Below are 26,497 nucleotides of genomic sequence, written 5' to 3' on the forward strand. Positions count from 1 at the left end.
AATGGACTGCGTGACCTCAGAACTTTCGATTTCTGGAGATTCTGGTTATTCGCAGTGTACGTGTGTGTTCACATAAGATATCGTGCATATTAATCTTATTTTGTCACCACTGGAAGTGTAGGTACGAGAAGTCCGACACGGTTAGTAAAATATATCGTAGTTTGTGATGCAAGCCTTTGAATACAGCAAATCGTACAACTTAGAGTTACACGTTTGTCCCCCCGTTTCTCTAAGTTACGTACACATGTACGTGCAAAGGCATATAACGGATATACCACTTGAGTTCCGCTATTTCGAAAACATACAACTTTATTTTTATGCCACAGAGAATTTTTTGTAAGTGGTGTTCGTTTGTTGAATCTACACGTATAAATGGTCCAATTATTATGTGGTGCAATTACTAGTAAGTTCGTAGTGTGAAACGAACTGCATGTAATGGTATGCCCACAGTCACTTGTGAGCTAATATTCTATTCCAGAATGGTAATATTTTTAGTCTAGGGTGATCATAATACAAAATAATGACGCACTTAGGTATATACAATATTTCAAAAAATACTGTTGTCAGTTACTGTTTCGAATTATTCTGGAATAGAATATTAGCTCACAAGTGATAGTGGGTATGCCTGTCTGTAGATGCAATATTTGTACTTTGTAGGCTTTGCTGTGATTTTGAGGGATTTTTTGTCTGTTGTTGTGCCTTTTTTCATTCCGATATTATCCTGAATCAAATACTACAATTCCTGACATGGCACAGGAGAATATTACATGACTAGTAGCTAGGTCAGGGCACAGGAGAATATTACATGACTAGCTAGGTCAGGGCACAGGAGAATATTACATGACTAGTAGCTAGGTCAGGGCACAGGAGAATATTACATGACTAGTAGCTAGGTCAGGGCACAGGAGAATATTACATGACTAGCTAGGCCAGGGCACAGGAGAATATTACATGACTAGTAGCTAGGTCAGGGCACAGGAGAATATTACATGACTAGTAGCTAGGTCAGGGCACATGAGAATATTACATGACTAGCTAGGTCAGGGCACAGGAGAATATTACATGACTAGTAGCTAGGTCAGGGCACAGGAGAATATTACATGACTAGCTAGGCCAGGGCACAGGAGAATATTACATGACTAGCTAGGCCAGGGCACAGGAGAATATTACATGACTAGTAGCTAGGTCAGGGCACAGGAGAATATTACATGACTAGCTAGGTCAGGGCACAGGAGAATATTACATGACTAGTAGCTAGGTCAGGGCACAGGAGAATATTACATGACTAGCTAGGTCAGGGCACAGGAGAATATTACATGACTAGTAGCTAGGTCAGGGCACAGGAGAATATTACATGACTAGCTAGGTCAGGGCACAGGAGAATATTACATGACTAGCTAGGTCAGGGCACAGGAGAATATTACATGACTAGTAGCTAGGTCAGGGCACAGGAGAATATTACATGACTAGTAGCTAGGTCAGGGCACAGGAGAATATTACATGACTAGCTAGGCCAGGGCACAGGAGAATATTACATGACTAGTAGCTAGGTCAGGGCACAGGAGAATATTACATGACTAGTAGCTAGGTCAGGGCACATGAGAATATTACATGACTAGCTAGGTCAGGGCACAGGAGAATATTACATGACTAGTAGCTAGGTCAGGGCACAGGAGAATATTACATGACTAGCTAGGCCAGGGCACAGGAGAATATTACATGACTAGCTAGGCCAGGGCACAGGAGAATATTACATGACTAGTAGCTAGGTCAGGGCACAGGAGAATATTACATGACTAGCTAGGTCAGGGCACAGGAGAATATTACATGACTAGTAGCTAGGTCAGGGCACAGGAGAATATTACATGACTAGCTAGGTCAGGGCACAGGAGAATATTACATGACTAGTAGCTAGGTCAGGGCACAGGAGAATATTACATGACTAGCTAGGTCAGGGCACAGGAGAATATTACATGACTAGCTAGGTCAGGGCACAGGAGAATATTACATGACTAGTAGCTAGGTCAGGGCACAGGAGAATGTTACATGACTACTAGCTAGGTCAGGGCACAGGAGAATATTACATGACTAGTAGCTAGGTCAGGGCACAGGAGAATATTACATGACTAGCTAGGTCAGGGCACAGGAGAATATTACATGACTAGTAGCTAGGTCAGGGCACAGGAGAATATTACATGACTAGTAGCTAGGTCAGGGCACAGGAGAATATTACATGACTAGCTAGGCCAGGGCACAGGAGAATATTACATGACTAGTAGCTAGGTCAGGGCACAGGAGAATGTTACATGACTAGCTAGGTCAGGGCACAGGAGAATATTACATGACTAGTAGCTAGGTCAGGGCACAGGAGAATATTACATGACTAGTAGCTAGGTCAGGGCACAGGAGAATATTACATGACTAGTAGCTAGGTCAGGGCACAGGAGAATGTTACATGACTAGCTAGGCCAGGGCACAGGAGAATATTACAGTTACATGACTAGCTAGGCCAGGGCACAGGAGAATATTACATGACTAGCTAGGTCAGGGCACAGGAGACCATTTTACAATTACATGGCACCTTGCAATACAATACAGATAAATTCATATGCAATTTTATGTTGTACTAAGAATAGAAGAGGGCTCTCGAGGGGTTAATACCCCCAAGTATAAACACGGTATGCACACAGGCCATAGTAGTGAACCAAGTACAGCATAAATTAGAATACATTCATGTACACATCTGCTTACACACACCCATAGCACCCACATGTACATGTACAGTACCCACCCTCCCCCCACACACATTAACACACACTGCTAATATATCATATACTAACACATTATTTTCAGCGTTTCAAATTATTTACATGATACCAAATTTGATTGAATACAAACTGTAAGACTTTTATTAATATTGAGCATTGTTTATTTCAGACATCAAAGACTACAAGAACTACTTACACATATTGATGGCAGTATCCTGATATATTGGGATTTATATCATATATGTACCCGAAGTTTGGAATAATGAATTGCAAACAAGTTGTTGAGTTGATTGCATTGGTTGCAGTATCAATGGTGCCTAGATATGTGCTGTCTCAGACATGTGTAGCACTAGAACCTCCTGATCACTGTAGCTGTGATTTTAAAGATGCCAATGGTGTGTCACAGGGGCTTGTAACTATGAAACCTCTTGACAGCCACACTACTCCACTGTAAGTATATAATCAATGCATATTGACCACCGAAACACTCAATAACCATACATGTCAAGATCTTATCATGCAGTGGTACTGCAAACAATATCCCTTTATTAGTTTCAGCTTGTGAAGTTCACCACTTTAGGTCACCAGTCTCATTATACAGTATAAATATAAAGATACAGAAAACAATTGGAAGAGAGTTAGAAATGAGATAAATATCACAAAACCTCAACTAAATATTAGCTATGATCTTAAAACTAAGTGCAATAATTTGATTTGATTCTGGATTGTGTTGACAGCAGTACAAGTCAGCAACATTGTAGTTAAAGGGGTAATGATGTTAATATGGAGCAATAGATTTGCACCCAGTAGCATCTAAATATAGGACAAACTCTAGATAAAAATGAAAAGTTGACATAAATGTTCACTTCCTTTCAGTAGAATGTTTCAAGTAACTTACAAGTATCAATGCAAAGAAATTGGCATGTATATGGAACACTCTTAGCAGTGTGTGAACTTAAGGGAAAATGACTACTGGTCATAAGGACCAACATGTAGTAAATGCTGCTGGTCCTTAAGGAAAACTGCTGGTCCATACTCAATGCAGTTCACGTTCACGACCTGTATCTACATCACCCCAGCCCCCCCACCCCACTTACAGATCAAATGATTTTGAACTTTAATATGATACAACATATCTTTTGATATACTAAAGTAAAAGAGAGTACAACGAATTGTTTACTATCCACTATTATTTCATCAATCTGTTCTTACAATTGAAAATTTCCACTCACAGAGTCAAAAAATATCTTGGAAGCAAATTTTGGATTCACAGCCAAGTAATTTTTGACTCTGTGAGTAGAGATTTTCATTTGTAACTATGAACCCAGAGACTATAAATATTCATTCTCGCATTATCTGTTCCTATAGACTATAATATTGGTCTGAGACTGAATGTATTCATTCCACCATAGAAATACAGATCCATAGATTGTAGATAATATGGGTGAATTAATCATTAAATCCACATTATCTGCAATCTCAAAGAGATCACAGTCTTCTCCTTCCTCACTGTACGATTCACTAAATTCTGAATCACATAATCCAAAGTCAGATTCATCATCTGTGTCAACAGTTGATGTAGCTTTCCCACTCTTAGCGAACTTAGACCCACAAATTCATCACAGCAGAATTTTCCCATGGGTATTCTAATAGCTAGTATATTTATTCGAGATGAAATATGTTTACTTTGTTGCTGAATGCGCACCGTTCAAAAGGCGAAATCAGCGAGTACGAGTATGGTAGGCTAAAATATGCCGTCGATGCATCATGCATGTCGACTGTATTGTAATGCTTCGTGTCGGCAAATAATAAAAAATCAGATAAATAAGTCATTGAATATGAAACACGCGACATTACAAGTGTCTAGTCTAGCTGTTTTGATTTATTTTGCCATAATATGGGGACATAATATTTAGCATTTATACCCACAGACACTGACAATTAGTCAGGAAGTGTGAGTAATTATCGGTAAATGTTGGTTAATAAGACATGTAGACTGTAGTTTTTGTTTACTGATGTCTATTACAACCACCAGCAATGTATTTTTTCACAATGCTGTTGAGTTTTATTCACCTGTCGACTACGCTCGTCATAGCCTTAGTGCTAACGACTTCTCCTTATGACATCACAAAATCGCGTGGTCTAGGTGGGACCGGAAATACCCGAAAACTCTCGAAGTAAATCCGAAGAGAATTTGCAGACACTATTTTAAAGTTTTAAAACCAGAATGTCGTCTAGCAAAATAGCAATAGTGAATGTGAGCATTTTGAATCACGTACCTTTAACTCCAACAAAGTCACTTGGGGTATTCTTAACTCCCGTCTAAGTCACTTGGGGTATTCTTAACTCCAGTTTAAATCACTTGGGGTATTCTTAACTCCAGTCTAAATCACTTGGGGTATTCTTAACTCCAGTTTAAATCACTTGGGGTATTCTTAACTCCAGTCTAAGTCACTTGGGGTATTCTTAACTCCAGTCTAAATCACTCGGGGTATTCTCAACTCCAGTGTAAGTCACTTGGGGTATTCTCAACTCCAGTTTAAGTCACTTGGGGTATTCTTAACTCCAGTTTAAGTCACTTGGGGTATTCTTAACTCCAGTTTAAGTCACTTGGGGTATTCTTAACTCCAGTCTAAATCACTTGGGGTATTCTTAACTCCAGTCTAAGTCACTTGGGGTATTCTTAACTCCAGTGTAAGTCACTTGGGGTATTCTTAACTCCAGTGTAACTCACTTGGGGTATTCTCAACTCCAGTTTAAGTCACTTGGGGTATTCTAAACTCCAGTTTAAGTCACTTGGGGTATTCTTAACTCCAGTGTAAGTCACTTGGGGTATTCTCAACTCCAGTGTAAGTCACTTGGGGTATTCTTAACTCCAGTTTAAGTCACTTGGGGTATTCTCAACTCCCATCTAAGTCACTTGGGGTATTCTTAACTCCAGTTTAAGTCACTTGGGGTATTCTTAACTCCAGTCTAAATCACTTGGAGTATTCTTAACTCCAGTCTAAGTCACTTGGGGTATTCTTAACTCCAGTTTAAGTCACTTGGGGTATTCTTAACTCCAGTCTAAATCACTTGGGGTATTCTTAACTCCAGTCTAAGTCACTTGGGGTATTCTTAACTCCCGTCTAAGTCACTTGGGGTATTCTTAACTCCAGTCTAAATCACTTGGAGTATTCTTAACTCCAGTGTAAGTCACTTGGGGTATTCTTAACTCCAGTTTAAATCACTTGGGGTATTCTTAACTCCAGTCTAAATCACTTGGGGTATTCTTAACTCCAGTCTAAGTCACTTGGGGTATTCTTAACTCCAGTTTAAGTCACTTGGGGTATTCTTAACTCCAGTTTAAGTCACTTGGGGTATTCTTAACTCCAGTCTAAGTCACTTGGGGTATTCTTAACTCCAGTCTAAATCACTTGGGGTATTCTTAACTCCAGTTTAAGTCACTTTGGGTATTCTTAACTCCAGTCTAAGTCACTTGGGGTATTCTTAACTCCAGTCTAAATCACTTGGGGTATTCTTAACTCCAGTCTAAATCACTTGGGGTATTCTTAACTCCAGTCTAAATCACTTGGGGTATTCTTAACTCCAGTCTAAATCACTTGGGGTATTCTTAACTCCAGTCTAAATCACTTGGGGTATTCTTAACTCCAGTCTAAATCACTTGGGGTATTCTTAATTCCAGTCTAAATCACTTGGGGTATTCTCAACTCCAGTGTAAGTCACTTGGGGTATTCTCAACTCCAGTTTAAGTCACTTGGGGTATTCTTAACTCCAGTTTAAGTCACTTGGGGTATTCTTAACTCCAGTCTAAGTCACTTGGGGTATTCTTAACTCCAGTCTAAGTCACTTGGGGTATTCTTAACTCTAGTTTAAGTCACTTGGGGTATTCTTAACTCCAGTTTAAGTCACTTGGGGTATTCTTAACTCCAGTTTAAGTCACTTGGGGTATTCTCAACTCCCATCTAAGTCACTTGGGGTATTCTTAACTCCAGTTTAAGTCACTTGGGGTATTCTTAACTCCAGTCTAAATCACTTGGAGTATTCTTAACTCCAGTCTAAGTCACTTGGGGTATTCTTAACTCCAGTTTAAGTCACTTGGGGTATTCTTAACTCCAGTCTAAATCACTTGGGGTATTCTTAACTCCAGTCTAAGTCACTTGGGGTATTCTTAACTCCCGTCTAAGTCACTTGGGGTATTCTTAACTCCAGTTTAAGTCACTTGGGGTATTCTTAACTCCAGTTTAAATCACTTGGGGTATTCTTAACTCCAGTCTAAATCACTTGGGGTATTCTTAACTCCAGTCTAAGTCACTTGGGGTATTCTTAACTCCAGTTTAAGTCACTTGGGGTATTCTTAACTCCAGTCTAAGTCACTTGGGGTATTCTTAACTCCAGTTTAAATCACTTGGGGTATTCTTAACTCCAGTCTAAATCACTTGGGGTATTCTTAACTCCAGTTTAAATCACTTGGGGTATTCTTAACTCCAGTCTAAGTCACTTGGGGTATTCTTAACTCCAGTCTAAATCACTCGGGGTATTCTCAACTCCAGTGTAAGTCACTTGGGGTATTCTCAACTCCAGTTTAAGTCACTTGGGGTATTCTTAACTCCAGTTTAAGTCACTTGGGGTATTCTTAACTCCAGTCTAAGTCACTTGGGGTATTCTTAACTCCAGTCTAAATCACTTGGGGTATTCTTAACTCCAGTCTAAGTCACTTGGGGTATTCTTAACTCCAGTTTAAGTCACTTTGGGTATTCTTAACTCCAGTCTAAGTCACTTGGGGTATTCTTAACTCCAGTCTAAATCACTTGGGGTATTCTTAACTCCAGTCTAAATCACTTGGGGTATTCTTAACTCCAGTCTAAATCACTTGGGGTATTCTTAACTCCAGTCTAAATCACTTGGGGTATTCTTAACTCCAGTCTAAATCACTTGGGGTATTCTTAACTCCAGTCTAAATCACTTGGGGTATTCTTAATTCCAGTCTAAATCACTTGGGGTATTCTCAACTCCAGTGTAAGTCACTTGGGGTATTCTCAACTCCAGTTTAAGTCACTTGGGGTATTCTTAACTCCAGTTTAAGTCACTTGGGGTATTCTTAACTCCAGTCTAAGTCACTTGGGGTATTCTTAACTCCAGTCTAAGTCACTTGGGGTATTCTTAACTCTAGTTTAAGTCACTTGGGGTATTCTTAACTCCAGTTTAAGTCACTTGGGGTATTCTTAACTCCAGTTTAAGTCACTTGGGGTATTCTCAACTCCCATCTAAGTCACTTGGGGTATTCTTAACTCCAGTTTAAGTCACTTGGGGTATTCTTAACTCCAGTCTAAATCACTTGGAGTATTCTTAACTCCAGTCTAAGTCACTTGGGGTATTCTTAACTCCAGTTTAAGTCACTTGGGGTATTCTTAACTCCAGTCTAAATCACTTGGGGTATTCTTAACTCCAGTCTAAGTCACTTGGGGTATTCTTAACTCCCGTCTAAGTCACTTGGGGTATTCTTAACTCCAGTTTAAGTCACTTGGGGTATTCTTAACTCCAGTTTAAATCACTTGGGGTATTCTTAACTCCAGTCTAAATCACTTGGGGTATTCTTAACTCCAGTCTAAGTCACTTGGGGTATTCTTAACTCCAGTTTAAGTCACTTGGGGTATTCTTAACTCCAGTCTAAGTCACTTGGGGTATTCTTAACTCCAGTTTAAATCACTTGGGGTATTCTTAACTCCAGTCTAAATCACTTGGGGTATTCTTAACTCCAGTTTAAATCACTTGGGGTATTCTTAACTCCAGTCTAAGTCACTTGGGGTATTCTTAACTCCAGTCTAAATCACTCGGGGTATTCTCAACTCCAGTGTAAGTCACTTGGGGTATTCTCAACTCCAGTTTAAGTCACTTGGGGTATTCTTAACTCCAGTTTAAGTCACTTGGGGTATTCTTAACTCCAGTCTAAGTCACTTGGGGTATTCTTAACTCCAGTCTAAATCACTTGGGGTATTCTTAACTCCAGTCTAAGTCACTTGGGGTATTCTTAACTCCAGTGTAAGTCACTTGGGGTATTCTTAACTCCAGTGTAACTCACTTGGGGTATTCTCAACTCCAGTTTAAGTCACTTGGGGTATTCTTAACTCCAATTTAAGTCACTTGGGGTATTCTTAACTCCAGTGTAAGTCACTTGGGGTATTCTCAACTCCAGTGTAAGTCACTTGGGGTATTCTTAACTCCAGTTTAAGTCACTTGGGGTATTCTCAACTCCCATCTAAGTCACTTGGGGTATTCTTAACTCCAGTTTAAGTCACTTGGGGTATTCTTAACTCCAGTCTAAATCACTTGGAGTATTCTTAACTCCAGTCTAAGTCACTTGGGGTATTCTTAACTCCAGTTTAAGTCACTTGGGGTATTCTTAACTCCAGTCTAAATCACTTGGGGTATTCTTAACTCCAGTCTAAGTCACTTGGGGTATTCTTAACTCCCGTCTAAGTCACTTGGGGTATTCTTAACTCCAGTCTAAATCACTTGGAGTATTCTTAACTCCAGTTTAAGTCACTTGGGGTATTCTTAACTCCAGTTTAAATCACTTGGGGTATTCTTAACTCCAGTCTAAATCACTTGGGGTATTCTTAACTCCAGTCTAAATCACTTGGGGTATTCTTAACTCCAGTTTAAGTCACGGGGTATTCTTAACTCCAGTTTAAGTCACTTGGGGTATTCTTAACTCCAGTCTAAATCACTTGGGGTATTCTTAACTCCAGTCTAAGTCACTTGGGGTATTCTTAACTCCAGTCTAAGTCACTTGGGGTATTCTTAACTCCAGTTTAAGTCACTTGGGGTATTCTTAACTCCAGTTTAAGTCACTTTGGGTATTCTTAACTCCAGTCTAAGTCACTTGGGGTATTCTTAACTCCAGTCTAAATCACTTGGGGTATTCTTAACTCCAGTCTAAATCACTTGGGGTATTCTTAACTCCAGTCTAAATCACTTGGGGTATTCTTAACTCCAGTCTAAATCACTTGGGGTATTCTTAACTCCAGTCTAAATCACTTGGGGTATTCTTAACTCCAGTCTAAATCACTTGGGGTATTCTTAATTCCAGTCTAAATCACTTGGGGTATTCTCAACTCCAGTGTAAGTCACTTGGGGTATTCTCAACTCCAGTTTAAGTCACTTGGGGTATTCTTAACTCCAGTTTAAGTCACTTGGGGTATTCTTAACTCCAGTTTAAGTCACTTGGGGTATTCTTAACTCCAGTCTAAGTCACTTGGGGTATTCTTAACTCCAGTCTAAGTCACTTGGGGTATTCTTAACTCTAGTTTAAGTCACTTGGGGTATTCTTAACTCTAGTTTAAGTCACTTGGGGTATTCTTAACTCCAGTTTAAGTCACTTGGGGTATTCTTAACTCCAGTTTAAGTCACTTGGGGTATTCTTAACTCCAGTCTAAGTCACTTGGGGTATTCTTAACTCCAGTCTAAGTCACTTGGGGTATTCTTAACTCTAGTTTAAGTCACTTGGGGTATTCTTAACTCTAGTGTAAATCACTTGGGGTATTCTTAACTCCAGTTTAAGTCACTTGGGGTATTCTTAACTCCAGTTTAAGTCACTTTGGGTATTCTTAACTCCAGTCTAAGTCACTTGGGGTATTCTTAACTCCAGTTCAAGTCACTTGGGGTATTCTTAACTCCAGTCTAAATCACTTGGAGCATTCTTAACTCCAGTCTAAATCACTTGGGGTATTCTTAACTCCAGTCTAAGTCACTTGGGGTATTCTTAACTCCAGTTTAAGTCACTTGGGGTATTCTTAACTCCAGTTTAAGTCACTTGGGGTATTCTTAATTCCTGTCTAAGTCACTTGGGGTATTCTTAACTCCAGTTTAAGTCACTTGGGGTATTCTTAACTCCAGTTTAAGTCACTTGGGGTATTCTTAACTCCAGTTTAAGTCACTTGGGGTATTCTTAACTCCAGTCTAAATCACTTGGGGTATTCTTAACTCCCGTCTAAGTCACTTGGGGTATTAATAGACAATTGAATAAACGTTCAAAAAATGTATGTGATTTTGCCTAGCAACAAGACCACGCCCATAGCAACAGCCAAATGATCACATATATTGTGAAGATAACAATGGAGATTAATAGACAATTGAATAAACATTCAAAAAATGTATGTAAATATGCCTAGCAACAAGACCACATCCATAGTAACAGCCAAATGATAGCATATATCGTAAAGATAGCAACATGGTTGGATAGGCAACTGGATAGTCATTCACCAAATGAACACTTATTGTTCGCATGTTAGCATTTTTAAAAACTGTACAGTTGTGCTACAATGCCATTGGTGGTATTTTTTGTTTTGTTTTGTGCTACATTTAAAAGTGACTTTTTCATTAGAACGTGTATGATACCTGTGATGATTCAGGGATGGAAGTAGGTGCTGGAGTCTGTAGGAGGTGAACCCATTACATTCCTACATCTATAATGTTTACTAACTGAGCCTGACTGTAGAAATGTTGTCAAAATTGAAATATTGTGTTGTTTTTTATACAGGGTTAATAAATTAAAAGGTGAGAATGATCCACAACATTTATACAGGTGTGTATGATAACATTATTTATATTTGTATAGGATACCTAACACAGATGCAATCTAAAACTATCAACTTACTTTACGTAGCTATAAATTATGTCTATTTTATGTGTACAGAATAACACTTGAGTGCATACATGTAGCACTGTTCCATACATCAACCTTGTACAGAATAACACTTGAGTGCATACATGTAGCACTGCTCCATACATCAACCTTGTACAGAATAACACTTGAGTGCATATGCATATAGCACTGTTCCATACATCAACCTTGTACAGAATAACACTTGAGTGCATATGCATGTAGCACTGTTCCATTCAAAGGCGGTACATAAAGTAAACAACACTACTATCTGTAATAGTAGGACAAACTATAGAGAAAGTAACTAAATATAAAAAAAAAATGTAATGAATGAAAATTTATTTTACATTTATAGGCCATCAGCCCAAAATACATATATGAACAAATAAAGCAAGACAAAAAGTATAATGATTGCATATGTACATGGAACGAAAATATACAACCGAAAAACGTGTCAAGAATAAACATAACTTATGAAATGGAAACGTTTTCTCTCAATCTAAATACCTTATAAATATACATTGCAAGTTGTCTTAGGTGATGAGGGCTTTTACTTGCCATTAAATGATAAATATTATCTAGCGACAAATGAGTCCAAATATTACATGGAAGATGTTACTGTCTTTAATAGTGAACATGTTTTAGATAAACTTAAATTTTTGACAATTTATTAGGCAAAAAAAATAATTGCTTGGTTCCGATTCCCCAACCCCACCTACAAATGTAGCTTTTCACTGCTGACCCTTAAGTTTTTTAGTGTATTCGAGAAAAAAATAAATACAATTGAAAAAATTGTGAAATCTCACGAGAAATAGTGGATGCAGAAACTAACATCAACTTAAAAAGACAAAATAAAAACTGGCAAGTACATCTGATAAGAAGAAATAAACAACACAGAGACCATTTGGAAAACAATGGAAAACCTGAACTAGACACTCACACATGAAAAAAATATATAATAAAATGAAATAAAAAATCTACCTACCACACCTATTCTAAAATTGAGCAAAATCGGAGCCATACAATTTTTTTTTTTTTATTAGACCGTATTCCCAATATTTTTCTTTGTTCAGCCAAGGAAACTACAAATGAAGTAAGGGAACATTATCAAGTTAAAAGATGAGTTGGGACAAAACCCTGGCTTAGGTCAGGAGTATTTTCAGACTAAATGAAGAAATATATTGGGAATTATATAAACTTATCTTCTTAGGAAATTAATTTTTGAAAAATAAGGGAATGATGGTTTGGAATGTTTTAATTCCCATTTTGATCACCACAGAATCAGTGACATAGACACAAGTTGTTGTTGTGTAGAATGGTCATTTCAATCACCACAAAATCAGTGACATAGACACAAGTTGTTGTGATGTAGAATAGTCCTTTGAATCACCACAGAATCAGTGACATAGACACAAGTTGTTGTCATGTGGAATGGTCATTTCAATCACCACAGAATCAGTGACATAGACACACGTTGGTGTTGTGTAGAATGGTCATTTCAATCACCACAGAATCAGTGACATAGACACACGTTGGTGTTGTGTAGAATGGTCATTTCAATCACCACAGAATTAATGATGTAGATGTAGCCACCAGCTGAAGTATGATACTCTAGGTACTAAAAACAGTTTAACTCAGTGCTTGTTATTTTTCTTGTATAGTTACAATCCGTGCACTGCCTTCTCTCAACCACCAGGTACCAGTTGTGCAGATAAAGCTGTAAGTATATGTCCGTGCACATTTACAGGACTATTATATGTTTTACACAAGCGAAAATTGTACATTTGATGTGATCAAACATTTTCACCTCTATCATATGTATATCCACCTTTGTTGTGTAATCTAAGGCACAGACAACTAAGAAGACAGACAGGTAATGGCTATTGTTCAAGGTGTTAATCTGGGGATTAACAGCTCGATCCTTGCCTCAGGTATGCTACAAGGGTCTCAAGCCCTTTAAACGTTACACCGAAAGCTACTGAAGTCCCTCTTTTGGTACTATCGGTGTTTTGTTGTTTAAACAGCACCTCGTCATTGGTAAGGGTCAAAGGTTCAATAGCGTTATTTTCAACCAGAAGCTGACAATTTCTGCAGAAACAGCTTTAAAATCGAGCGAGATTTAGCTGTCAGTGAGTTATTGCCTTGTAAAACTTGCTTGTTTGGGACAGTCAAAATTATGAATATATAATGAACATATTTGATTTAAAAATGCAGCAATATGGAATTTGTTACACACTGTACGACAAATTCTGACGATAGGGCAAGTTGTGTTCTATGGCTTTATAGTAAGTTACACTCTGGGATTTTCGTCCTACTCACTGGGATTTTTGTCAGAAAAGTACATACTTTGTTCAATAGTCATAACATTTCTGATGTTTACATGAGGGTGTATGCATTCATCACCCATGGCAAAATGAACACACAAGCTGTTTACGGGTTCCCGATCAATTTACCGGAGCTGAGTTCCCACCGACCCCACAGCGGTACAAGTATGGCCATGATCAAAGTGAAACTGTACAACGGAAAAGATACAAAATGCTTTGAAAATGATGTTTTAACTAATAAAGAAGGCAAGCTACCTTCACATCATAAAATCTCTTCAGTATGATTGTAAATTTTCTTGGAAAACAATGCGTCGTCTTATTGTATGTTTTGCTTCCAGCATGGTACTGAGAGTCGATTGTTGTTATTTTGATTCATGACATGTGTCGCAATCAACGTAAAAAGATGCAACATTAAGTTTTGTTGCAACAGTGTTGTGTCTACTGTGACCTAGAAAATTACCTTCATCATGCCAACACATGTTTATGTATATAGTGTCGGTCGACAAGATGAGACGGTATGTGTTTACATGTCAACGATATTTGATCTGAGTCGGCTTCAAGTTTGCATGAGAGTTCAAGTGCCGATATTGCAAGTCGTCTGTTACATTTGATGATTCTGTCAGTAAGATAGCAAACTTTCCCATCTAAATATGGCATAGTATCGTGAGGTTTGTTGATTTACGCGAGACTATATTGAATTCGGGTAGATTCACATGTTGGAAAGTTATTTCCATGACAATAGAGTAATGTTTACCCGAGGCTATGATCGAACAATGGGAGAAGGCTTGTTGCCAATCTGCCTTGTTAGTTGTCTGTGTCTAAGGTTACACCATCGTATATGTCATCATTGCAGCAATGTCAGATCTGTAACAAGCCATACATTGTAACTGTGGCAAATATCAGGTATCACCATAAGTATAAAATAGTATACCCTGTATCGAAAGTTATGTATGCGTTTAAACGCTTTAACTGCAATTTTATATGTACAAAGCTTAACCATGTAATGCATGATTTAAGTGCCAGGTTGTGGAACAATGGTTTTGACATTTATGTCATTCATGGATATGGACAGAAACTGAAGATTTCACAATTAATTATTCAAGAAAAATTACTTTTAACATTCCTAAATGAAAATGATGTACAACTCTACAAAATAGCTTAATTAGAGTTTTGAAGCCAATACTGACACAGTTATTGTAACTTACTAATTGTGTATCTCTACTATTCCGTATTACTGAAGCCAATACTGACACAGTTATTGCAACTTACTAATTGTGTATCTCTACTATTCCATATTACTGAAGCCAATACTGACACAGTTATTGTAACTTACTAATTGTGTATCTCTACTATTCCGTATTACTGAAGCCAATACTGACACAGTTATTGTAACTTACTAATTGTGTATCTCTACTATTCCGTATTACTGAAGCCAATACTGACACAGTTATTGTAACTTACTAATTGTGTATCTCTACTATTCCATATTACTGAAGCCAATACTGACACAGTTATTGTAACTTACTAATTGTGTATCTCTACTATTCCGTATTACTGAAGCCATTACTGACACAGTTATTGTAACTTACTAATTGTGTATCTCTACTATTCCGTATTACTGAAGCCAATACTGACACAGTTATTGCAACTTACTAATTGTGTATCTCTACTATTCCATATTACTGAAGCCAATACTGACACAGTTATTGCAACTTACTAATTGTGTATCTCTACTATTCCATATTACTGAAGCCAATACTGACAGTTATTGCAACTTACTAATTGTGTATCTCTACTATTCCGTATTACTGAAGCCATTACTGACACAGTTATTGTAACTTACTAATTGTGTATCTCTACTATTCCGTATTACTGAAGCCAATACTGACACAGTTATTGCAACTTACTAATTGTGTATCTCTACTATTCCGTATTACTGAAGCCAATACTGACACAGTTATTGCAACTTACTAATTGTGTATCTCTACTATTCCGTATTACTGAAGCCAATACTGACACAGTTATTGCAACTTACTAATTGTGTATCTCTACTATTCCATATTACTGAAGCCAATACTGACAGTTATTGCAACTTACTAATTGTGTATCTCTACTATTCCGTATTACTGAAGCCAATACTGACACAGTTATTGTAACTTACTAATTGTGTATCTCTACTATTCCGTATTACTGAAGCCAATACTGACACAGTTATTGCAACTTACTAATTGTGTATCTCTAATATTCCGTATTACTGAAGCCAATACTGACACAGTTATTGCAACTTACTAATTGTGTATCTCTACTATTCCGTATTACTGAAGCCAATACTGACACAGTTATTGCAACTTACTAATTGTGTATCTCTACTATTCCATATTACTGAAGCCAATACTGACACAGTTATTGCAACTTACTAATTGTGTATCTCTACTATTCCGTATTACTGAAGCCAATACTGACACAGTTATTGCAACTTACTAATTGTGTATCTCTACTATTCCGTATTACTGAAGCCAATACTGACACAGTTATTGCAACTTACTAATTGTGTATCTCTACTATTCCATATTACTGAAGCCAATACTGACACAGTTATTGCAACTTACTAATTGTGTATCTCTACTATTCCGTATTACTGAAGCCAATACTGACACAGTTATTGCAACTTACTAATTGTGTATCTCTACTATTCCGTATTACTGAAGCCAATACTGACACAGTTATTGCAACTTACTAATTGTGTATCTCTACTATTCCGTATTACTGAAGCCAATACTGACACAGTTATTGTAACTTACTAATTGTGTATCTCTACTATTCCGTATTACTGAAGCCAATACTGACACAGTTATTGCAACTTACTAATTGTGTATCTCTACTATTCCGTATTACTGAAGCCAATACTGACACAGTTATTGCAACTTACTAATTGTGTATCTCTAATATTCCGTATTACTGAAGCCAATACTGACACAGTTATTGCAACTTACTAATTGTGTATCTCTACTATTCCATATTACTGAAGCCAATACTGACACAGTTATTGCAACTTACTAATTGTGTATCTCTACTATTCCATATTACTGAAGCCAATACTGACATAGTTATTGCAACTTACTAATTGTGTATCTCTAATATTCCGTATTACTGAAGCCAATACTGACACAGTTATTGCAACTTACTAATTGTGTATCTCTAATATTCCGTATTACTGAAGCCAATACTGACACAGTTATTGCAACTTACTAATTGTGTATCTCTACTATTCCGTATTACTGAAGCCAATACTCACACAGTTATTGCAACTTACTAATTGTGTATCTCTACTATTCCATATTACTGAAGCCATTACTGCCACAGTTATTGTAACTCATTCCGTATTACTGAAGCCAATACTGACACAGTTATTGTAACTTACTAATTGTGTATCTCTACTATTCCATTTGAAGGCATGTCAATTTATACCTGCTGCGAATAGTGCATACAGTACTGGTACCCAAGAGTCAATTACATATTCTGTTTCTGGTAGTGATACAGTTTTCACTTATCAAGATGCACAGGATATGACAAGGTACAAAACTATATGTTATCCATATCAGTGCATGTTTACTAAAAGGCCATTTTAACCCCGGCAAAATTATGGGGCATTGAGGTGAATTGCCACAGAAGTCATTTCTAGAGGATCGTGTATCAGTTTGATTTAATCTGTCATTGACAAGTGTTTTGCAAGTCCTCGTTCCAAACAGATCCTTTGAGGTACTTGCATGATTTTCAGTAGTGCACCCTCATATGACAGAGATTACAGTTCTCCTCAATGACATAAAATTTGTATCAAACACTTTTGCGAATGTGTCTCTGTCAAGTTGAAAGTTAACACTATCGTCCAGGCATATACCATCACTAGGATTTTGTGTACACCTTTGGCCCGACAACCACCCACACAGAGCTGATTCAGAGTTCCCGGAGAGCATTTTGCAGAGCCACTATCATAGAAAATTGAAAGCCTGGAAAGATAACATTAGACAGCAGTGTAGAGTACCGGTATTGTCTGCATGTAAATGTTTTCTTGCGACATTTTGGAAGTGCAAGCTGTTATATTACGGTGTGCAGAAGAATGTCATTACATGTATATTTAGTGAATAATGTGCTTGAAAATTAAATTTCAATGCACATGAGTCCATAGTAACTATGGAATGTATCTCATGTCTGGTAGAATATTAAGGATGGATGTGTTTTGAAGGGAAGGTGATGCCAATTTTGGCAGCTATGTGTCATTAAGGGTGCATGATAAAAAATGTAGTGGCAACCTCTGAGATGCCTCCTAAGCAGTGAATAAATTTTGACACAATTGCTAGTTTGTACTTAGTTGAGGAACGGTGCAATTCAAAATTTGGAGTTGCCAGTTTGGCTAAAGTAGCATAAGTCTGAGTCACCAGTCAATAAATCAATTTGACATTTGACCATCTGGCAATCGGCAGCATGTGCACACAGAGTGACTTATCTGATTGGTGGCACTCATCAACATATTATCCAGTATACTAGTTATTTATACCATATAAACCCCTTGCAATTGATGACATTGGCATGATTATGCAGTAAAGACCTTGTATAGCTAAGAAAATTGTTTTAGCAGTTTCTTATCACTCCAGGACAGTTGGAGATGTGCTGTACATTGCCTTTAAGTTATCAACTGTTGTGATATATGTATGTTATCACAACTGTCGATAATTATGGCTTAGAAACCACAGCACAATCTGACCTGTGGATTATACATGTACGTAAGCTTGACCTCATGACAGATCATGTGATTACGTAATTTGCATTGTGATCAGACACCATTTTTGATATGTGATGAAGAATATAGTGCAATGAAGTGTTGCAGTATTCATACAATTTGATTCAAAATTGTAGAAAAAATATATGAATTGTCTTAATTATGTGACAATAATCACATGAAATCAAAATTATCACAACTATTATGATAAATATTTGTTTTCAGGACTACAATAGTAACACTAAAATGTGACAAGTCAGCAGTACCAGCTAGGATAAGTGTAATTGGTGAAGGTACACCAACATTTTATGTAAGTATGACACAATAATAGCAACATTGTATGTAAGTATGACAATATTAGCAACATTGTATGTAAGTATGACACAATAATAGCAACATTCTATGCAAGTATGACAATAATAGCAACATTGTAAGTATGACACAATAATAGCAACATTGTATGTAAGTATGACACAATAATAGCAACATTGTATGTAAGTATGACACAATAATAGCAACATTGTATGTAAGTATGACACAATAATAGCAACATTGTATGCAAGTATGACACTAATAGCAACATTGTATGTAAGTATGACAACAATAGCAACATTGTATGTAAATATGACACAATAATAGCAACATTGTATGTAAGTATGACACAATAATAGCAACATTGTATGTAAGTATGATACAATAATAGCAACATTGTATGTAAGTATGACACAACAATAGCAACATTGTATGTAAGTATGACAATAATAGCAACATTGTATGTAAGTATGACAATAATAGCAACATTGTATGCAAGTATGACAACAATAGCAACATTGTATGTAAGTATGACACAATAATAACAACATTGTATGTAAGTATGACAATAATAGCAACATTGTATGCAAGTATGACAACAATAGCAACATTGTATGTAAGTATGACACAATAATAGCAACATTGTATGTAAGTATGACAATAATAGCAACATTGTATGCAAGTATGATACAATAATAGCAACATTGTATGCAAGTATGACACAATAATAGCAACATTGTATGTAAGTACGACACAGTAATAGCAACATTGTATGTAAATATGACACAATAATAGCAACATTGTATGCAAGTATGACAATAATAGCAACATTGTATGTAAGTATGACACAATAATAGCAACATTGTATGTAAGTATGACACAATAATAGCAACATTGTTTGTAGGTACCACACAATAATAGCAACGTTGTATGTAAGGGAAGAAGTTCGCGGTTCCGTCCCTGGTTTCCGTGATATTCCAAACCCTCCCCAACCATGGGTGGTTTTGTTACTTTGTTACCATGAATATTCATAAGACACTTATTACCGCATAGCATTGCGTAATATATTCAGAGTGAATGAGCCTGAATAATCATCAGATTGTGATAGATATGTTTGGGTCCGTGGGACGGTTGGTTTCCATCCGTCCTATAGTACAATATAAATGCGAAAAATATTTTTCCTTGAGATACATATTGATACATCGACAATTTTCAAGGACACAAAGGCCAGGTTTACGTGTCAGCGACCCTTATCAGTGCAGAATTAGATCGTACTATCATATTCCGTGCAGTTGGTGAACTATGACGTAAAAAATTAATTTTGTGACGATTGTAAAGTTTTTAAAGTATTCATTGACGTAAAAATCAAGTTTAATGGTAGACATGCATTTTAAGGGTATTCAATGTATGACACAACTGCCGAAGTTGAACGTCTTTCTTGGATTACGATGAGATTGTAGCGTGATTGAATAGCAACCATGACCATGCCCTTAGCAACAATCAAATGGCAGTATATTTTGATTAAATAACAACATTTTCTGGTAGGCAAGTGAGTAAACATTCAAAAAATGTATGCAAATATCCCTAGCAACCTTGACCACACCCATAGCAACAGCCAAACAGTGGTGTATTTCACAAAGATAACGACAGGGATTCTTAGACAAGTGAACAAACATTCAAAAAGTGTATGAAAATATACCTAGCGACAAGACCATGCCCATAGCAACATCCAAATGATCACAGATATTGCAAAGATAACAGTAATTAATAGACAAATGAATTAAACATTCACAAAATGTATCTAAATGTGCCTAGCAACAAGACCACACACATAGCAACAGCCAAATGATCACAGATATTGCAAAGATAACAACAGCAATTAATAGACAAATGAATAAACATTTACAAAATGTATGCAAATATGTCTAGCAACAAGACCACGCCCATAGCAACAGCCAAATGATCACATATATTGCAAAGATAACAACAGGTTGGATAGGCAAATGAAAACCTATACCTAGCATGGCTCAACACATTTTTAAAAACATTGTAGTTGTGCTACCTTGCCATTGGCACTATTTTTTGATCAAACAGCCAACAATTCATTCACTGAAAACTGTTACAATACCAGTACTTAGACATTGTACATGACTGTTAATTGGAGGTTTATTTTATCCAGAAGTGGTACAGCAATAAATAAGTTGAAATCATTTGTGGGTTTTTGATTGGATTTATCTACAAATGATACAATACTGTTCTTTGTGTTTGACATTTCAAGTAAATCATTATATTTAACATAATTGAAAGCATGCAGTTCCAAAAAATGTTCCAGTTTCAGTTAGTGCACTTTTTGTGCTTTACTATGCTAACTATTTACTTGTCTATGTACAGAACATAGATATCACTACAGTCTGTGCCTGTCCTGGTGCATGTAAAGATGGTCTACCAGTGATCAATATTAAAGAAGGTCTAAGTACTGGTAGCATACTATGTATTGTGTAAGTAGTTATTTTTATTTATACTGAATAGTTCTTTCAAGTTTTTATAAACTTGTCTCCCAAGAAGTTCAGTGATATCTGTCCCTAATATAGAAAGAAACAGGAGTGCCCTCAGGAAAGTCTGTGTTCTTCAGTAGGGTCAAACTGAAAAATTGAATCCAACTCAGACCAGGACTTGAACCCTGACCACAGTGGTAAGAGGCAAGAGGGGTTCACTTACTTGGCCACTGACATTCTTGGTAGTTGTAGACACTTTAGCTGTTATGCTAAAATTTATGTATTCCAGTCTCTACTGGTATTGCCATCACCTTCGTCATAACTGTAATACACTTTTCAGCAATTTTTTAGCTCAACTGAACCCAGGATGATAATACCATTCACACGGTTTCTGTATAAAATCTGAATTCTTTGTTTCACCAGCTGCTGGCCATGAGTCTGGTTATCAGCAAAATACATGGTTTACAGTTTGGCTACTAGGGGGCACTCTACACATGTGGCTATCAGCAAATAGCTTTCAGTTATTAGATATTAATATCACAAACTTATAAATATCACTAATGACTTATTTTGCTGGATGACTTCTCATTAGATATGTTAGAGCTATTTGTAATGTCATTCACTAGTGTACCTTAAGTGTCTGTAAGTATACATTTATTATTCATGCACTGTGCATTAGTGACAATAAAGCAATGTAATACAATAAGATGAACACAATGTACCAGTCTATTAGTAAAAAGTAGTCCATAAGAACTAGCTGAAGACAGTTAAATTCCAAAATTTTCTAGTCACAACAATATCTAGATTTGCAGTATTTCAATACAAATGTTTTATTTGTTAATTCTCTCTTCAGGTTCTTTGTTGTACTTATTATATACCTTATAATTCTCTCTTCAGGTTCTTTGTTGTACTTATTGTATACCTTATCACTGGTGCTCTGGTCAATAAATATGTACGAAATAAAGAAGGTGCTGAAATAGTACCCAACTCAGGATTTTGGTCAGATCTGCCTTATCTCATCAAGGTAACTATTACATCCACACTTATCTCATCAAGGTAACTATTACATCCACACTTATCACATCAAGGTAACTATTACATCCACACTTATCACATCAAGGTAACTATTACATGCACACTTATCACATCCAGGTAACTATTACATCCACACTTATCACATCAAGGTAACTATTACATCCACACTTATCACATCAAGGTAACTATTACATCCACACTTATCACATCAAGGTAACTATTACATCTACACTTATCACATCAAGGTAACTATTACATCCACACTTATCACATCAAGGTAACTATTACATCCACACTTATCACATCAAGGTAACTATTACATCTACGCTTATCACATCAAGGTAACTATTACATCCACACTTATCACATCAAGGTAACTATTACATCTACACTTATCACATCAAGGTAACTATTACATCTACACTTATCACATTAAGGTAACTATTACATCCACACTTATCACATCCAGGTAACTATTACATGCACACTTATCACATCAAGGTAACTATTACATGCACACTTATCACATCAAGGTAACTATTACATCCACACTTATCACATCAAGGTAACTATTACATCCACACTTATCACATTAAGGTAACTATTACATCTACACTTATCACATTAAGGTAACTATTACATCCACACTTATCACATCCAGGTAACTATTACATGCACACTTATCACATCAAGGTAACTATTACATGCACACTTATCACATCAAGGTAACTATTACATGCACACTTATCACATCAAGGTAACTATTACATCCAAACTTATCACATCAAGGTAACTATTACATCCACACTTATCACATCAAGGTAACTATTACATCCACACTTATCACATCAAGGTAACTATTACATCCACACTTATCACATCAAGGTAACTATTATATCCACACTTATCACATCAAGGTAACTATTACATCCACACTTATCACATCAAGGTAACTATTACATCCACACTTATCACATACAGGTAACTATTACATCCACACTTATCACATCAAGGTAACTATTACATCCACACTTATCACATCAAGGTAACTATTACATCTACACTTATCACATCAAGGTAACTATTACATCCACACTTATCACATACAGGTAACTATTACATCCACACTTATCACATCCAGGTAACTATTACATCCACACTTATCACATCCAGGTAACTATTACATCCACACTTATCACATCAAGGTAACTATTATATCCACACTTATCACATCAAGGTAACTATTACATCCACACTTATCACATCAAGGTAACTATTACATCCACACTTATCACATCAAGGTAACTATTACATCCACACTTATCACATCCAGGTAACTATTACATCTACACTCATCACATCCAGGTAACTATTACATCCACACTTATCACATTAAGGTAACTATTACATCCACACTTATCACATCCAGGTAACTATTACATCCACACTTAACACATCAAGGTAACTATTATATCCACACTTATCACATCAAGGTAACTATTACATCCACACTTATCACATCCAGGTAACTATTACATCTACACTTATCACATACAGGTAACTATTACATCCACACTTATCACATACAGGTAACTATTACATGCACACTTATCACATCCAGGTAACTATTATATCCACACTTATCACATCAAGGTAACTATTACATCCACACTTATCACATCCAGGTAACTATTACATCTACACTTATCACATACAGGTAACTATTACATCCACACTTATCACATCCAGGTAACTATTACATCTACACTTATCACATACAGGTAACTATTACATCCACACTTATCACATACAGGTAACTATTACATCCACACTTATCACATACAGGTAACTATTACATGCACACTTATCACATCAAGGTAACTATTACATCTACACTTATCACATACAGGTAACTATTATATCCACACTTATCACATCAAGGTAACTATTACATCCACACTTATCACATCCAGGTAACTATTACATCTACACTTATCACATACAGGTAACTATTACATCCACACTTATCACATACAGGTAACTATTACATGCACACTTATCACATCCAGGTAACTATTATATCCACACTTATCACATCAAGGTAACTATTACATCCACACTTATCACATCCAGGTAACTATTACATCTACACTTATCACATACAGGTAACTATTACATCCACACTTATCACATCCAGGTAACTATTACATCTACACTTATCACATACAGGTAACTATTACATCCACACTTATCACATACAGGTAACTATTACATCCACACTTATCACATACAGGTAACTATTACATGCACACTTATCACATCAAGGTAACTATTACATCTACACTTATCACATCCAGGTAACTATTACATGCACACTTATCACATCAAGGTAACTATTACATCTACACTTATCACATCCAGGTAACTATTACATGCACACTTATCACATACAGGTAACTATTACATCCACACTTATCACATCAAGGTAACTATTATATCCACACTTATCACATCAAGGTAACTATTACATCCACACTTATCACATCCAGGTAACTATTACATCTACACTTATCACATCCAGGTAACTATTACATCCACACTTATCACATTAAGGTAACTATTACATCCACACTTATCACATCCAGGTAACTATTACATCTACACTTATCACATACAGGTAACTATTACATCCACACTTATCACATACAGGTAACTATTACATCCACACTTATCACATACAGGTAACTATTACATGCACACTTATCACATCAAGGTAACTATTACATCTACACTTATCACATCCAGGTAACTATTACATGCACACTTATCACATCAAGGTAACTATTACATCTACACTTATCACATCCAGGTAACTATTACATCTACACTTATCACATCAAGGTAACTATTACATGCACACTTATCACATCAAGGTAACTATTACATCTACACTTATCACATCCAGGTAACTATTACATGCACACTTATCACATCAAGGTAACTATTACATCTACACTTATCACATCCAGGTAACTATTACATCTACACTTATCACATCAAGGTAACTATTACATCTACACTTATCACATCCAGGTAACTATTACATGCACACTTATCACATCCAGGTAACTATTACATCTACACTTATCACATCCAGGTAACTATTACATCTACACTTATCACATCAAGGTAACTATTACATCTACACTTATCACATCCAGGTAACTATTACATGCACACTTATCACATCAAGGTAACTATTACATCCACACTTATCACATCAAGGTAACTATTACATCCACACTTATCACATCAAGGTAACTATTACATCCACACTTATCACATCAAGGTAACTATTACATGCACACTTATCACATTAAGGTAACTATTACATCCACACTTATCACATCAAGGTAACTATTACATGCACACTTATCACATCCAGGTAACTATTACATCCACACTTATCACATCAAGGTAACTATTACATCCACACTTATCACATCAAGGTAACTATTACATCCACACTTATTTCCTAACAGGAAAGCAGGGAAAAGATGACAATCATTTTGACAGGACAGGTGGAATCATGGGAGTTGTGTTTTTTACAACATCTCTCGTACCAAACCATGGTGTTGTGTTTAATTTTTATTTAATCCAAACATAGACTATTGTCATCTATCATATTAGATATAACCATGGTTGTTACTTCATGTTAAATGCACAGACTTACGTTGTATAATATGTTGAGTTTTGAATTGCCTCTTCTTCTTTGTTTTGTAGGACGGGATCCTGTTTGCTATCAGTCCTTGCAAGAAGCAAACAGCATACGATCAGATATAAGGAGTAAGGTAGAGAAGAGAGCAGTATATAGTAGATTGTCTGGAGATCACAACATGACATTTCAAAAAGGATGCAGAGCTGAAATTTTGTAGAGTAATGGAGTATTTCATCTTCTCATCTAACAAGTTGCCATGGCAGTGTCGTGACTTGAAAGCAAGAATGATGTTATAATTGTGAGATATACTTGATACTGTTACTAGTGAAATAAGTGCCTCAAGTGGTGGGTGGGGTGGGGGAGAGGGTGAGAATAATGACAGGGTGGTAAGGGTGGCGTGAGG

At 36.5% G+C, this 26,497-nt stretch overlaps 1 protein-coding gene across 2 annotated transcripts; it reads left to right on the top strand.

Moving 5' to 3' along the window:
* On the top strand, positions 1-26,426 carry LOC144434615 (uncharacterized). Of its 2 annotated transcripts, XM_078123094.1 has the most exons (9): positions 1-140; positions 2,938-3,218; positions 11,311-11,355; positions 13,095-13,152; positions 17,210-17,331; positions 18,760-18,844; positions 21,238-21,344; positions 22,239-22,365; positions 26,160-26,426. In XM_078123094.1, the coding sequence occupies exons 2-9, from the start codon at positions 3,010-3,012 to the stop codon at positions 26,217-26,219; spliced, it is 813 nt and encodes a 270-aa protein (XP_077979220.1). In that variant the 5' UTR covers positions 1-140; positions 2,938-3,009; the 3' UTR covers positions 26,220-26,426. The 2 variants fall into 2 exon arrangements, with proteins under 2 accessions (XP_077979220.1, XP_077979221.1); XM_078123095.1 differs by lacking the exon at positions 11,311-11,355.
* The last annotated feature ends 71 nt before the right edge of the window (positions 26,427-26,497 follow it).

The sequence above is a fragment of the Glandiceps talaboti genome, chromosome 4 (genome assembly GCF_964340395.1).
Source record: "Glandiceps talaboti chromosome 4, keGlaTala1.1, whole genome shotgun sequence".
NCBI lineage: Eukaryota > Metazoa > Hemichordata > Enteropneusta > Spengelidae > Glandiceps > Glandiceps talaboti.

Coding starts and splice junctions, on each gene's coding strand:
- LOC144434615 (XM_078123094.1), top strand. CDS start 3,010: ATGTACCCGAAGTTTGGAATAATGAATTGCAAACAAGTTGTTGAGTTG. Junction 17,332..18,759: donor GATGCACAGGATATGACAAG/GTACAAAACTAT, acceptor ATTTGTTTTCAG/GACTACAATAGTAACACTAA. Junction 21,345..22,238: donor GGTAGCATACTATGTATTGT/GTAAGTAGTTAT, acceptor TTCTCTCTTCAG/GTTCTTTGTTGTACTTATTG.